At 38.6% G+C, this 17346-nt stretch overlaps 1 protein-coding gene across 10 annotated transcripts in view; it reads left to right on the top strand.

Moving 5' to 3' along the window:
* Window positions 1-15988, top strand: part of LOC27207730 (protein boule) — a 30296-nt gene extending 14308 nt beyond the window's left edge. For 3 of the 10 annotated variants that reach the window (XM_039293559.2, XM_039293561.2, XM_039293560.2), the window contains 7 exons: window positions 2576-3018; window positions 3330-3483; window positions 9499-9558; window positions 9624-9741; window positions 9992-10083; window positions 10334-10367; window positions 14806-15988. In XM_039293559.2, the coding sequence (XP_039149493.1) occupies window positions 2897-3018; window positions 3330-3483; window positions 9499-9558; window positions 9624-9741; window positions 9992-10083; window positions 10334-10367; window positions 14806-14927 (702 nt within the window). In that variant the 5' untranslated portion in view covers window positions 2576-2896 and the 3' untranslated portion in view covers window positions 14928-15988. Of the gene's footprint in view, window positions 1-2575; window positions 3019-3329; window positions 3484-3749; window positions 3777-9498; window positions 9559-9623; window positions 9742-9991; window positions 10084-10333; window positions 10368-10546; window positions 10961-11161; window positions 14605-14805 lie in introns of those variants that run through there. The other 7 variants (XR_006541812.1, XM_039293562.2, XM_039293563.2 and 4 more) reach the window with 7 other exon arrangements.
* Window positions 15989-17346: the final 1358 nt, after the last annotated feature.

The following is a 17346-nucleotide window of genomic DNA, read 5'->3' as shown; positions in this document are numbered from 1 at the left end:
GATTTTTAACCCCCTAGGAGCGTAAAATTCTCTGGCTGTTTTTACTGTATACTGTATACCCCTCAACCCTATTGTTCAGAACATATCTCGCATCATAATCGCTGAGCATTCAGCATTCGTATCTCTGGCACAAACTCTTTTCCTCTTTTGGTAATATAAAATTCTTTGACGGTTCCTGTTTCCATTGGCATTACTCGCGCAATTTTCGCACGTGGAATTTTGCAATATTGTTGAGCACGAGAACGAGCACCTCGACTGACTGACTGACTGAATGAATGACTGAATGCCCGACTAACTGACAGCTCCGTGGGTGGATGGCTGGATGGCTGGATGGATGAACGGATGCATAGATGTGGGTTGCGGGTGGGGGATTGTGTGAGAGTTTTCAGCTGGCGGCTGCTGTTGATTAAATTCCATTGATATCGCCGTCGTTGTCATGCTGCGCACAGTAGTAGTAGCTCCGCTCCGGACCTGACTCCGTGATTTTCCGGCTGACCTCAGTCGCTGCTGTTGCTGTTGCTGTTACCAGTGGTGTTGTTGTCGCTTTTCCGCAGTTGCCATGGCCGGGAGTAATGAAGATTTTAATAATTCAGCTGCTGGCACTGCTCGGCATTTTCTCTTTGTCACCGTTTTACTATCCTGCCATCATCAATTCTGCTAATGCGCAGGAATAAAGTTCTCAAAAATAATTTCATAATATTGTAAATAATTAAGAGCCGCACATAAATCATGAGCACTCGCCCTGTGCCCGCTCATCTTGGCTCATCATGAATCATGTCAGGGGCACTTAGCCATCGGCACAATCAGCTTTCGCCTCACCCACTTTATGCTGGCCACATCCGCTCGAGAAGCCAAGAAAATCTATATGGCAAAGCTTTTAGTTTTTCACAATTTTCTGTTGCCCAAAGCCAATCTGGCGTGTATTTATAAAATCGCCAGACGAAATGTACATACATATGTATTCCTATATTCCTGCGGACAACGTCATTTGATTTTGTTTTTCTCATTTCTAAAAATATGTGTTTTTCTCAATTTTGGAATTGTGACGCGTTTTAATGAGCGGAAGATATACATATCTTTTAGTTGGCTTTGCATTTAGGCATATGTACGGATTTTGTTTTAATTGCATCTAAGAAAATTTATTACCGTGATTTATACGAGCACTTATATTTCGCTAATTTATTTGTTTGAGATATGGAAAATGGGTCGAAATAGAGCCATACAATCACGTGTTGCCAACAACTTTCCCACACAGTCCATTAAATGGATATCTCATACGTGCATCCGGCTTTCTGTGCACATACAAATATCTTTAAATCGATCGGGAAGTCGGACGTACAATTGAAATGCCTGGCATAGCACAATTTCAACGCGAGCGCAAACAATTTTGACATTTTCATTGTTAATGAAAATTTAATTATGTTTTCATTGCTGCTATGTGTGTGTGCTCCAATCGAAATCCGCCCGTACACAACTCCGATTGCCGGACAGTCGGGGGCCATCAGACCGCCGGACAGTTGTCAATTCTGGGGGGGAACGCTCCGTTCAGAGATAAATGCCCGGCGATAAGCGACCAGCACGGCGGGCAATGGAGCGCGTCGCCCATCATCGATGAGCCAGATACGGATACCACCACGGATTGAGATACAAGTGACGATATGGCCAGGGATACCTACATGCGATATTGGCCACTCGGGTCTGAATACTACTTGCATACGAATATGGGGCCAACAAACATGCGACGCCCAGAACATGCAAACATCATCTACAACAAGCAGCAGATACACACATCTAAATGAAATGTTTGACGAAGGCTGCGAATATATATGTACTCAACTCGAACTCAAATAAGTGCATGTAGAAGTTTCCTCGATCGGAATTATAATGGGCATCTGCAGCTCATAGCAACACGTACATATAATTTTCTAACTGCACAGCGAGAAAATTGTGGTCAGCTAATTGATTGGGAAAGTGTGTTGCAAGGGAAAAACCTGTCATATCCTATCACGAATGTTCTATTTAATCTACATAATCATGGTAAAATCAATAACAACTGCTGTAAGAAACTATTATAATATGTATACTCCCATGTGCACTTGCCTCTCGTGTGGCCCAAAAAAAAATTGTTCAAACCGTGTTGTTGACAAGGCAAGTTTATTGTTGCTGCTGCGGCTGTGATGTTGCTGCTGCTGCTGCTGCTGCGGCTGCTGTTAAAATTAAACTCTCTGTGCTATTTAGTTGTCTCGCTGCCGCTTCTGAAGGTGAATTTATGGTGCACACATGGTGCCCGACGACGACTACTACCTCTAGTTTTCGCCGCCTGTGTATGGGTGCGTATCTGTGAGAGCAGCCTGCCTGCGCTGAGTTTTCCTCGTGTGACATATGTCGGCTGTGCCAGAAATAGATTCGTTTCGAAATGTAGGGGGCAATTCTTTACGTTTTTTTTTTGTTCTTTTTCCGAGATTTAAATGCTCTCTTTTTCACTCGATTCGTTTTGCTAGCCATGTGGCTGATTATTTTAATGGTTTATTAATGAGCTCAACTAATTTAGCGTTTGATTGTTTGACTTTTTCAGCAAGAAGTACAGCCAACTGTATACATGCGTGCTACAAGTAAACCAGTGAAAGACATCTCAATAGCCCCAGCCGTCGCATAACCGTCATTCAATCCAATCCGATCCGATCCGATTCGATCTGATTCGTTTTGAGCTGATCTAATACAACCTCCGCCGTACCCAAAAAACAATATAAATTGCAAAACACCGGAGCCGCTCGATCCAGCGAACGGCAGCGACAAGAAGTTTTTCGGCCAGCGCGCACCCCCAATCTCCAGAAACAGCCTCAAGATTCTGCCCTTCGGAGCACCCAACTTTCGTCTGGAGACGACACCCGCTGAGATGCACAAGATAGCAGCAGCGCCGCCTCCATCGGCAACGCCCGGCGGAGGACTGGAGACGCCCCTGGCGGCGCCCAAATACGGCACACTAATACCCAATCGCATCTTTGTGGGTGGCATCAGGTGAGATGGTCTTCAAAGGGCTGCCAGCTCCTCTGTCCTCCGATTCTCGGAAACCTTGCAAAGGCATGCTTTAGTTCTAGAAGGAAAATCTCTTAGAAATATTTCCAAGAATGTAAATCAAATTTCTAAGGGGTAAACTAATTCTAGCTTTCAGTAAGGTATATGCTGATAAAAAAAGGAAGCCATGCTTAATTACTAAATAATTGCTTTAGTTAACTAAATTGAAATGCTGAAAGGAGATTTTCCATTGGTTCTAAAAGCTTTAAACAACTTGTTGGAAGATCCAACTAATCCAAATCTTTCCCATTTAGCGGCGATACCACCGAGGCCGATCTAACCCGCGTCTTCAGCGCCTATGGCACGGTAAAGAGCACCAAAATCATCGTGGATCGAGCAGGCGTGAGCAAGGGCTACGGATTCGTCACCTTCGAGACGGAGCAGGAGGCGCAAAGACTGCAAGCGGATGTAAGTAGTACTCCATTGACCTGTTGCTAATGTCGCCTGTTGAACGTTTACAAAAAAAAAAAAAAAAACAACAAATAGGAAATGCCAGTATTATAATTTTAATGAAGCGAGCGTAAACATCACCAACAACCTACGAACGATTGAACGAACGAAAACCAAACACTTCATATATATATTTTATATAGAGCTCTTTCGATTGTCGCGTTTCGAAAAGGATATGTACGAAAATCACACACAACTTAAAAAATTGTGCTCCGATCTTTTAGGGCATTACCTGACCCATCACACACAAGTACTACTACTACTATGAGACGTCGGTTCCTCCTACTACTACCGATACCACTACTACTACTACTACTACTACTACTACCAACACTCCCCGCGGGGGGGTCCCCATATAAGAAATACCTCATATGATTGTCGCCACTGTGCGATATATGATATATGATGATCTGATTGATGTACCGCCTTAGGTACGGACGGCACTTTGTTCTTTTATAAATTTCTTCTTATTGCGTTTTTGTTGAGTTTACGTTTCCGAGTTACGTTACATTTCCGTTGCGTTGCCATTCCGTTACGTTACATTCGATTCCGTTGCGTTCCTTATATCGTTTCATTGCCAGAAACCAAAAAAAAACACATTCAAAAAAACACATTCTTACAATACCACAACACCACTCACCCAGTTATATAACCCCACATTACCACCTTCCCCAAAAGCGTAGGCAGCCCTACTTTCCTTCAATATAATTCTATGATCCCACACACACACATATCCAATCCTATTGATATAATACCGAAGTTTGCCCGTTAAGCTAAAACCAAAACCAAAACCAAAAATCAAATGCAAATGCAAACAAATGTTGAGTTCGTTGCACCGTTTTTAATGCTCATTTTATGCAATCAATTAAACAATTAGCGAATTTTGCTCTTTTGGCTCCGTTACACTGGAGCGCGGTCTCCATAGACTTTAATAGACTAGACTATATAGACAATACCTTAGTGCGTTGCCTTGTTGCCTTTGAATTCTCGTTTTGATATCCAAGTCTTGAGTTCCGTTTTGAGTTGTATTTTCGTGTAAAGTTGCATTGTTGGCACATCTTTTCCGTTCTCGCCTAATTTGCTGATTACAAATCGATTGTGTATTGCACATTTTTCCAATTGCGGAATAATTAACGAACCAACAGCAGCAGCAGTAATAATAATAATAATCCAATTCCAATCCCCAGCAATGTAAGTGCGCGGCGTAAAAGTTCCTAGGGAATACCATATATATATATATATCTATCGAACCCATACTTAGCAGTCCAATCACCTGCTCCCCAGGGCAACCCACGCTCTTTCTTTCTTACACTGCGAGAAATACAATGTAAGGACGGGGAATAATCGATCATATATACAGAAAATATAAATTGTAACTTTCCAAATAAGTTTTTCTTATATATTGTAAGCCTTACTAATATCTTTTGAACAACTTCTGGTCATTAACTGATTTTTTCCCGTGTAGCTGTTGCCACTAGTTTCCTGACTATATAAAGTAAAGATCTGGGCTAGGTTCAACTCGCACCATAAAAAAAAGTTCAGCCTCCAGGTGGCTCATTACAAAATGAACTTGTCTGCCATATTTTGTTTTGGCATACTAATTGATTATAATTATTGCATAAGCACTGCCACTGCCCCGCCAGGGTGAGTGATGCAACTTTTACCCATTTCTGGGAAAATTCCCATTTACCTTTTACCCTTTTCTGCGATACATAGTATGTATACACTGTGCTGTTCGGAGGCTGAAGCTTCCGCCGTGCTCTGTGGCATATTAAGTGAAAAACTTTTGCCGCTCGTCATTAATATGCATTGTTGTCGTTCTGGTTGTTGTTCCACCTCTTGTTGCTGCTATTGCTGCTGCTGTTGCTGCCACTGCTGCCCGAGACTAGGACACGAGTGTCCTTGTGAATGCAAAAGGGAGAGAGCAGAAAGCAGAAGGCATAATGCCCGCAGGCAGAACAAGGATAACAACGACCATACTCTATGCAAAAGGCAAAAGCTGAAACGGGCACACAGAGGCAGCGTCAACAACAATAAAAACAAGTCCTGGCAACGTTTAACCAAGTTTTATAATTTACACACACACACACCCGCGCACATAGACGGTTACATGCACAACACCACCCCAGCGAGAGAGGAGACAACACACACATTACACTAATTAAATTTCATTTAGAAAAGTTTAGCATTTAGTTCGAGTTTTTTGTTCGACCACGAACTCATCAAAAGCCACAGCGTTCAACAAAAAGGGCCAACCGGGACCACAATCCCGAAAACACATACCCGAGTACATATTATATCATATCAGTCCACCGAAACCAAAGCCCACACTGCGTATACTAATTTTTGTGTATATGTTCTATGATGGCAAACTAATCCCACACCCATACCCAAAAACCATTGTCACCTCATACATGCATAAATACGCAACACAAATACATATAGATTAGAGCAAATTTGGGTCCGTAAAATGAACTCGAAACGCACATTTCGAATGTATGAGATTTGCCTACTCAACTCCAGGAGAAGAGTGGACTGTAGACTCTTCAATTTTAAATCATTTTAGAGTGGAGCACGGCACAGTTTTGTTGTCCTTTTTGTGGGCTGAAACAAAAGGCCACCGCCATCACCGCCGTAAAAGCCAGCCTGCAAAAGGATTCTTAATTAAATTCAGCCAAGACAAGAGGTGGTTAAGAATGGTTGGCAGGGGGGAGGAGGTGGGCCTCCTTTCAGGGCTCCTTTTGCCATACGTTTCATCTTTAGTTTACTTTCTCAACTGTTGGCCCTTTGTTAGGGTCCTTATTCCTGTGTCGCTGGCCGAGGACGATGGCTCGAGGGCGGCCAACTCGAACATAAATGAAAACAATGTTTGCCCTGCGGCGGTCAGAAAAGGATACGGCGGCTCAGGTTTTTCCGTGCCTCGTCTCGTCCCGCCTCGCTTTTCTTTTCATTTTCCACGTTATTTTTCCGTATTTTGTTTTTTTTTTTAACGACAAAGTAGCAGCATCTCCTTGGCCCGCAAACATTTGCTTAGGTTAATGGTTATTACCGCTGCCAAGAGGGGTCACCACTCAAAACCGCCACTCCCTCTCAAGGAGTCTGGGCTTATCTCTTTGTGGCGTCGCGTCCTTTTCATGCATTTCATGCGCAAATCACAAGGGTATCAGCCGGGACTAATTGGCAATTAAAGATGAACTGGCTGCCAGACGGCCAGTCAGCCAGCTTCCCATCTGCGTTAGTAGTTTTTTTTTTGCCGTAGGAAAAGGTATTAAATGTAAATTGGCTGATTTATTGGGTCGAAGAGAAGCTAAATGCATTTTTAAAAAGGGCATTTTTCGAACGAAAATGAACTTGTGGAAAAGTTCCCTATAAAAGGCTTTGTGAAAGAGGCTTACGAGATTTTAAACTAACGACCTTACTACGAAAAAATAAAACTTGGGATATACTTTCTGTGATTTTATATATATATCTACACTTTTAACTTGGTGTTGGTGTTACATTATTATTGGTTTTACAGTTTTATTGTTTGTTTTTGTATTAAATTTATATATAATTATTATCATTGTTATTTAGTAGGAAACACGAGACGAGAGAAGAAACGAAGCAAGCTTTATATTCCAAATTGAATTTTGTTCTCTTAACAATGCTTTTGTGCCTTTTCAGTTTTTATACTTTTTTAAATGAGTTCATTATTCTGGTTAATTAATTTTTGTGTTTATGTTTGTTGATTAAAATAAACATGTTGTTGAATTTTGTGCCGCGAAAATTGAATATGAAATTTACGAAACAATGTGAGCAATAAGTTGGCGATTGGATTTGCTTTTGAAGCCAAATTTAAAACCACAGCAAAAACAGCGCAAATCTAGTTATGCAACATATGTACATGACATTTTGTAATAAACCTTACCTAATTTAATCACACACACACACGCACACACACAACACCCCACAGTATAAACATTTACACCTATATACTTTATATATACAGTTGCGGTAACAATAATAGCACCAAAAGCACATTTCGTGTTTGCCCCATCGTTTCTCTATTTTCTGACATTTTTTCACAATTTTTTCCACTAATCTTAAATACTACAATGATTTTCAATTGAAATAATAAAATTGGTAACAGATCTAATGGATATTTTAAAAATAATTGGTAAAACAAAGAAAAACCTCCAAATTTAGGCGGTAACAAAAATAGCACTGTTTCTCGTATTTTGCTAAAACTAACTAAAAAAATAAAATAAGAGTTCAACAAATGGATTATATCTTAAGAACTATGTTTAAAGAATCTTAATATTTGGTTGCGTGACCATTGTAGGCAATGACAGCTGCGCATCCTCTTGGCATGGAGTCCACCAAGTCCTGGTACCGTTTTTGAGGAATTTTGCTCCATGAATCCTTGATCCTCGATCCCCCATGAATCCAAACTTCTCGTTATGGTTGGGCTTGGCTTCAGAAACCTTTTTTTCACGTCCGCACAAAGTTTTTCGATTGGATTCAAGTCGGGTGACTGATCATTACTCGGATCGATTTCTGCTCAAACCACTTTCGAGCCTTCTTCCTCGTGTGTTTTGGGTCGTTATCCTGTTGAAATGTCCAAAAAAACGGCATTTCATCCTCGGCATATAGCGCCATCACATTTTCCAGGATATCTGTGTAAATGTGCTGATCCATGATGCCTTGAATCATATGAATCGGATCTACTCCATAGTATGAAAAGCACGCCCATACCATGATGTTTGATCCCCAGTGCATTACCGTCTTAAAGGTGAAGCGAGGATTATTTTCAGTTCGCGGTGGACGCGGAACATAAGACCGAGAGCCTTTCCAACCAAAAAACCCAATTTTGCTCTCATCTGACCACAAAATGTGGCGCCACTTCTCCACAGGCCAGTCCTTGCGTATCTTGGCATATTCGATTCGCTTTGCCACATGCTTCACAGTCAAAAGCGGGACTTTTCTGGGACTGCACACATTATGGTTGTTTTGTCTTAAGTGTTTGCGAACTTTTTCTACGTTTGCAGCTATCTGAAGCTCCTTCTTCAGTTCCGTCACCGGCTTAAAAGGCTCCTTCTTGCTTTGCCGAACCAAGCGCTTGATACCCACATTGGACATAGAGGGCTTTCTTCCACGTTTTTCGTTATTTTCGACAAACAGCAGTGCGTTGCGGATCATATTGTTTGAAAAACAAAAAAAACCGTCTCATTTTAGCTTAGGTTTTACCTTCACAGATCATATTTTTAATCAAATTCCTTATTTCGACGGTAAAATGCTTTCCCCGACCCATAACTAGAGAATTTTTGGTCTTCTTTTGAAAAAAATTCAATTAAAACCTTTAATGCAACTCCTTTTTTCAAAATATGTCGAAAAAAAACCCAAAGCAATCACTCCTATTAATTTTATTTAGCAAAAACGTGGTCAGTGCTATTTTTGTTACCGCCTCATTTAGCGCCCTTTTGCAGAAAGTGCCCAAAAACAAAAAGAACCGTTACATTGAGAGACTAAAAATTTCTTGCTTAGAGAGACAACATATGATACTTATTATTCATGCAATCAGACTTTAAAAAAAATAAACATTCAATACCTTTTTTTAGGAAATCAACTTTCCACCTGCAGTAGTGCTATTATTTTAACCGCAGCTGTATATATAACTTTGGTAATGGTATTTTGCCTTGGCACGTGTTTCTCTCTCTCTTAGCCATGGCCGTGCCATAAAAAGCAAAAAATGAACAGAAGATTTAAATAATAAAAAAAAGACACAATATAAAACCAAAAGCGTTGCGCATTAATTTTTAACTATTTTTTGAGAATTTTTGATGCTGCTGCGTTCGATTTGAATTTGAATTTCTTCGTTCGGCTTGTGTGTTGATAATGCAATATTCTGATATTAATGCTCATCTATTTATGCTTTCTCCCTCTGTCTTTCTCTTCCATCGCTCTCTCACTCTGGCCCAAAAAAAAAAAAAATAGGGTGAATGCGTGGTACTACGAGATCGGAAGCTGAACATTGCACCGGCCATCAAAAAGCAGGTAAGTGCTTTCACATCGCTGTCTGTGCAAGTGCCATAAACTAATATAAAAATTCTCTATGCCAGCCCAATCCTCTGCAGTCAATTGTGGCCACAAACGGAGCCGTCTACTATACCACCACGCCGCCGGCACCGATCAGCAATATACCTATGGATCAGTTCGCAGCCGCTGTATATCCGCCAGGTGAGTTATATGCGAAAGTATAAAAAAATATAGATATATTAATCTATGCTATGTTTGATGGGTCTTCATCGTTTCTCTGAGTTTCACTTGGTTTTATTGACATTTGTTTTTCTTTTCTTTGTATTTCATTACGCTCTCTTTCTTAACTCGATAATACACTTCATCAACACAACAACAACTACAACCAAAACACCACCAACCACCAACCACCAACACCAACATCAATTGGGAAACAATTAACCAAACCTAGTTACTGACTTTACAGCCGCTGGAGTGCCAGCCATCTACCCACCTTCAGCCATGCAATATCAGCCATTCTATCAGTACTACAGTGTGCCAATGGTGAGTGCGATTCGATGCGATGCAGATAAGGTCAAAATAATAGCACTGATAATGATACATACATATATGCATATCTGCCACGATTTCAGGCTTATACTTTTATAAAGATGTATTTTAAAGTAAATGTTTTAGAATAATATATGTATGTACTATAATTTGGTCCCAATTTTTGTGCTCTTACTTTGACCACAATACTGCATCTATGGCATATAATCTGTAAAATACTTATTGTTATATTTTTTTCCTGCAGAATGTACCCACCATTTGGCCTCAGAATTACCAAGGTGAGTTTCGTTGAGCCCAGCCTCACAGTATTTTGTATCTCGCTGGCCATTTTGTCGTTTGTCGTAGCCTACACATATCGGTATTTGCTTTCTTTTCTTTCATTTTTTCTTGGCGCACCACCACCACCAACTACAACAACAACAACAACCACCACCAAAAATCAACCACCACAAAATAGGTTAAATCCGAAAAAAAAGAAAAACATAAAGTAAACAAATTTTCGTAGTCGCCAATTTTTCGTTGAGAGCTGCCCTGAATAATAAAATCATACCAACAACTAAACTGCAACAACAACAACTGCAACGACAACTACAAACTACAACAATCTGCGACAACAACAACTACAACAACAATACCACGCTATATGCTATATATGTATGCCCCTCAACTCTGATCGAACTGCAGCAGCAGCCGCACTCTTAGTTTATAATTTTAGTTGATTACGATTATGTTAATATGCGTATGGTTTAATTTAATTTATGCTAAGTTCGGAGCTTTAGTTTTGGCCACACACACTAAAAATATGTATGTACATGTAATGTAAATTAGTTGAATGCCATAGCGAGGGAAAAACTAAATTTATATTATTTAATCTTCGATTTCTTTTGATTGGACTCATTTTATTTTTCGGTTTTGCTTGCTGTAAATAGCAGAGAATGAATGTAAATAGTAGTAGTTGGCACAATCACTTTGCTTATATATAATAGTATATAACAAATACCGATATAAATCATAAAAATTACTAGGCATATGTATGAAGTTTTTTGCCAACATTTTTTCGATTATTTTGTAGGAATTTATCCATGTTAACTTTGAGGATGCAACAGCAACAGCAACAATAGTGATGCTACTACTACTACTACTACCAAAACAAGAACAACAACAAACATGCAACAAAGAGCCACAGCAACAAAAGTAAACTACAAAGCATAAATAGAATTTATATAAGCTGAGACACAGAAATACACGCACCACAGCTGCAATTTCGGAAATGTTTAGTCAAAGGAAATCGTATATTGAAGGTAGAAGCTCTGGAAGGACACTCACCCACACAAGCACACACACCTACACGCATACATACATATAGAGCGCAAGGAAACCATTGCAAAATGCTGTAAAGTAAGCTGCTTATGTTATTAGGGATGTTGCCAGTGTGGCAGTGTGAGTGAGTGTGATGAGTGATGGGGGATAAAATTTTGGTAGAGGAAACATTTATGATGTGCAATTAGCGGTGGAGCAGGGGAGGGGTAGCGGGGGAAGGGGCTATAACCATAGGGACGTCGACAGGACTGCAGTGTGTGTGGAAAGTCAGCAAGTGAAAGACAGAAAAATATATATGTAGAACTAGAGCCAGAGGAGGAGAACTTAAAACCATATTTAAACTATACTATATAGGAAACATCATGCTAAACATACAAAACTGGATAATTCAGATGCAGCAGATGATGTGGAAAGCACTCACACTCAAACCAACAAACACCCACATACACACACACACGTGCAGGACGAACGCACTTATAAATATACTATATAGGGAATAAACAAGCAAAATTGCATAACACACACTATATACTATACTAAGAAAGCGGGGCAGCGATCGAAGATTAAAGACATAATATTATGCATAAATTAATTTATATACATATATACAATACATATAAAGCGTAAAGTAACTGTAACTCGTAACTGTAACTGTAACTGTCCCACACAGACACATACAGCAATACAAAGCAAAAAGATGAATAAGCAAAGGAGACGACAAAGTCAAGCAGCAAAGCAAGCACACACTAAAACTCTTACACACACACACACAGACGCACACCCACGAGTCCTGGGCGGAAAGTCAAGGATAACTTATGAAAATTCCCTTAACTTTCCGATCAGTATTCGTTTAAAAGGAAATGAAAACCTAACTTGTAAGCCAAGCAAAAGAAAACTGAACGAAATTTTAGTCTAAAAGAAAATACTAATGGAGGACAAGTAAAAATCATGAAATCTAGCCACATAAGCCAAGCAAAAAGTGAACTAAATACAAAAAAAGAAAAAAAACAAAAAACACTACAATAAAGATATTCAAAATATGCTAGCTAAAAAGGCGAAAAACATACACACAACTCCCGACTATTATAAACGGGAGGCATATATTAGAGAGACTATTAAAGGAAAGCTAAACTCAAAGCTCTAGCGAAAAGAAAATAGATAAAAAAAAACTCAAGCAATACATAGACACTCATAGGTGTGTGTTACACAAGAATATAGTTAAATATATACGAAATGCAAGCAAACGTAAAATAAAATAATAATTTAATAAACTAATGTACAAGCGAAAATCAAGCAAAACAAGCTCTGCGTAAATGTTGATTTATTATTTCTGTTTTTCTACACTCACTTAAGATTTTGTTGTATCTATTGTTATGATGATGGCATCAAAACTAATCAAAAACACGAACGAGAAAAGCGAGATGTGTTAACCAAAATTATTTAAAGTAATGCGAACGCGATGGCCAAACATTTGCGGGGGCAGCCGGCGACCTGCGAGCGAATTCCATTCAAAATTGGTGCATAATTTGGCTGAAATATGAAAATTCGAGATAAATATTTACATATACGTGTATGCCTTATTGAACGAAACTAAATTATTTGCCCACTAAATACTGTTATCGTATTGTAATAAACCAACCCAGAGGTTTCAAAAATACCTGCTAAAACAGATGTCGCCGAGGTCGCCCACATTCAAATCCCAAACAAAAAAATAAAAACAATTTGGTTGAGACTCGCTGCCGCCGCAAATGGACTTCGCTGCGAAGTTGTTGACAAATTTTTACTAAATTGTTAAATAGTTAAATACAAAACATTTTTAAATCGAATCGTAACAATAATTAGACATGAAAAATTACTCTTTGTTGAAACGAAGCAACACAAATGTAATGTAATGAAATGGAAAGCAATAATTCACTTAGGCATGCTCTAGTTAAAAACTAAAACTGAAATCAAGTCGAAGAAGCAACATAGAAACCACCAACCAACAGTACTTACATGTATGTCAGTCAATAGGGATTTTATTTAGTTCGAAGGCCCGGATTCGAGCACTGGGATCATCCATCTATCATCCAGTCCCAGTTGAATCCAAATTGCTGGGTGGGATGTGAGGCCTAATTTCGAAATGAGTTCTTCATTCACTCTTTTCAACCAGCCATCCCAGCAATTTAATCTTCCGCAGACTAATCAGACACACAGAACCGATCATAACTAATAAATCCAAGGCATAACTTAAGTATATACGTGATATTTTGAAAGCGAAAATTCATAAATAAATTGTTTAGGTTTAAAACAATATTAAATATATTATACAGATATATACATATATACATTATAAAGATAATGCCAAGGCATAATTAAAACCATAACGATTAATTAATTAAAGAACGAATGAACATTTTTGCTGACAAACAAAAAAGAAAACAAAGAAAAGGAAAACCAAAAGAAAAACAAACAACTGAGACGAGTAAAATGTTTGTAAACTCAATTTATTGTACGACTTGAATGAAGGAGAGCGAAAAGAAGTTCTTAAGTTTTTACTGAACAGCAGCAAAGAGCAGAGAGCAGATTGTCCCATCGTAAAAATCTATTTAGTTTATATATAGTGAATATTTATATTATATATACATATATATATTAAATGAACAAATGGCAAGTAACAAACAAACCAACAAAAAAGAAATAGCAATTAGACGAACGTAAAAGGAAAGTGAAAAATTATATATATATACAATACATATATATCATAGCGCAAAGAATAATATATATTTTAATGAAGGAACATCAACTGATTAAGTGCAGCTCAACTAAGAGCACAAAATGTTTTTAGACTAAGTACCTACCTACCTAAATGAATTCAGCAATTGCATAATATACAAAAGATAGGCGAGAACGCTGAAAAGGCGCCAGGCCCAGAGAAGGGAAATAAGATTCTACTTCTACGGAGTCTAATTTGTATAATTATATATAAACGTGCATATTACGAGGATAATGCCCCATGATCATCACAAAAACCAATTAAACAAAAACGAAGCATATTTAACCACATACAACAACCACACACCCACACACACACTATACTACCTATAAATATAGAAATGAGAAAGAAGAAAAGAACGCATAAATAGCAATAACAATAAAGCAACAGCTACTTAATAATTTTAGCAAAATGCAAAAAAAAATATGAATAGCAAAATATTTGGTTTGCGTTTATTTCTTTTCCCCTCTACCCGTTTTCTTTTCAGTTGGTTATTATATTTGACTTTTACTGCGTTTTTTAAATATCGAGTGTGTTTTTTTTTTGAACCCACCGCATTGCTCTCCCCTCTTCCCATTTCCCCCGCCCCCCTCTCAGTATTGCAATTCAGGGCACCATATATACATAAATATTTTATACAGAAAACCATTCGCCATTGCTGCACTCGCCGACGTCAAACCCGCATTCACCGCACTCCCAGTCGCATCAACAATCCCCATGCTGGAGTATCGAGGATCTGAGGGATACTTTGCCGAGGGTATAGCTATCGATGGATGCAATAGTGGCGGGTATAGCAGCAAAGGCTGGAACAGTACAACCACATTTCATAATAGAGGGAGCAACGGCGGAGGAGACACACAGTAGTTATTCAGTAAGGATCGAAATCGGAATAAATGGGAGGGACGTTACGGTACGAGGACTGGAGACGATCATCTGGGTCAAGAATATGGTTTTCTGGGGCAAAAAGGAACTGAAGCGTATACGAACCGCAGTCAAATCGATAAGATGTGGGATCTTGGCGAGAGAAATCCATTTGTTATTAGTTAATTATTTGTTTATTTTTCATTTTTTATTTGAGCCCACCAAGGCAAACGCCAACGTCGACGCCAACGCCACGGGCACCGCCACCGCCACCACCCTAATTAATCTCACGCTTGCCACCTCATCGGGCAGCTCACTTCTCGTTCCTGAGTTAATATTGTTATTCGTTATTCGTTGTTTTGTTATCAAAGTGTTCTGTTACTGGGCAAAGGGTGTGTGAGCGAGTGTGCAAAGAAATAAAGAGTGTAGGAAAAGGACAATAACAGCAAGCGGAACGACTAGAAACAACGTCGTTTCCCATCACATTTTACCACTCTGCCAAACCCCGAACAGAACCGAATCGTTACCGAAGCATATCCAAACTTCTTCAAAATCGGGAGCCCCAGTGGGAACAACCCAAGTTAATACCGTACCATCATAACCAACCGCAAGAATCCGCTGCTGGTATTATCGCCCGATCCGAGCTCTTGGCCCTAAAAGAAGCGTTTCGACCATTGGACAGCGCAACATTAGCATTGCAAAATGTTTTGGGCTCCGTTTTTGTTTGGGGTTATCGTACCGATAAGATCAGTATTTCTTTTTTTCCAAATTTCAGCACTTCATCGTTCAGGCTTAGGTTCTTTTTTCCGATATTTCGAAACGAATGTATTATCAAAATTTGTTCTAGTTTCTGTGTGTAATGAATTGATTCCAAATTACTATTGAAGTGTTAATGTTCCGATTTAGATTCGCTTGTAGAATGTGTCATTCCTTAATGAAAATAAAATGAAGCCCAAAACAAAATCGAAACTTTTTTTATTTTATATATTTATTTATATTTTATTTGGTTTTTATTTCCATTTTCAGTTCTTCCTCCTTCTGTGTAGCATAATTTTTAGGTGCTGCGAAATACAAAAAGCAACGAATCTTTCAGTAGCATGGCAGTCGAAAAAAGCTAATCGTTAGGCAGATAAAATGATAAAATAGTTGAATTAAACGGTTGTGTCAAATTAGCTCTAATCTCCAAGTGGAAACCCAAAAAGATGTCGAAGAAAGGCGGAAATTTATTAGGACTAAACTTGTCTAAAATCTAAATGTAGTTCAATTACGATTGGTTTGCTAAGCTCGCTCGTCTTTGAATCCTATCTCTCACTACCGTGTGTAAACTTTAATCTTCCCGAATGCGATCAACCAAAGTAATTATAATCTATATACGAGGCATACATAAAAAACACATACACTTAGGCGATGGTTAGTATATGCGAAAATATATATACATACATATATAGAAATGTACAAGAACAATATCTCGATGGCGTCTCAACACAAGTATAATACGGTAATCAGATACCAAGTTATAATATTTATGAAAAGGGCAGATAAGAAATGTGGAAAGCCGAACATTTTTACATAAGAAAATGCATTTTTTAACAAACGTCTACGTGTGAATTGAATAAAACTTATATGTGTATACACGCATATATTATATACATTTTATTAAAAATATATATATATATACATATATATGTATAATGTAAAGCCGAGCAGCAATTTTTTATAACAAGAAGCGGCCCGAGGAAGCGAAAAAGAAACCGATTCAGGAGCGCAGCTGAAATCAACTGCCCCGTGGGCTTTCGTGCTTTCGAGGCTTCACTGTGCTCCGTGTGTGTGTGTTAAAACGTTTTTTGAAGTAAAATTTAATTTACACAAGACTGACGCTAAAAAATAACTAAGAATATTAAAAGTGTACTAACCGTTTACGAATTTTTCAAATGCCACACACGGAGTAGGTGGAGGTCAGAGGTCAAGGTACCCACGGAGGATGCAGGATGCAGGATGCAGGACGCAGGATACAGGATACAGGATGCAGGATGGAGGGCACCGCTTTGTATATGGTTATATTATATTGTACTTAAAATGGAAAACCTGAGATATATATATTATATATATTTATATTTACAATAAAGAAAAACCAAGCGTAAAACTAAAACGAAAAAAATACAAAGGCATAATTTACGAACAATTAAATGAAGCGAAATGAAATTAATGGTAAATAACAAAATATACAGTGTTATTTTTATTTTTATGATATTGTACTTACATTAGTAACTAACAAAGTAACGGCGCAGCAATAATAACTAAATTAATTAGCAACCAGAACT

Source organism: Drosophila simulans, chromosome 3L (genome assembly GCF_016746395.2).
Source record: "Drosophila simulans strain w501 chromosome 3L, Prin_Dsim_3.1, whole genome shotgun sequence".
Classification (NCBI taxonomy): Eukaryota; Metazoa; Arthropoda; class Insecta; order Diptera; family Drosophilidae; genus Drosophila; species Drosophila simulans.
Note: the sequence above shows the minus strand (reverse complement) of the source record. Positions and strands in the feature narration are given on the sequence as shown.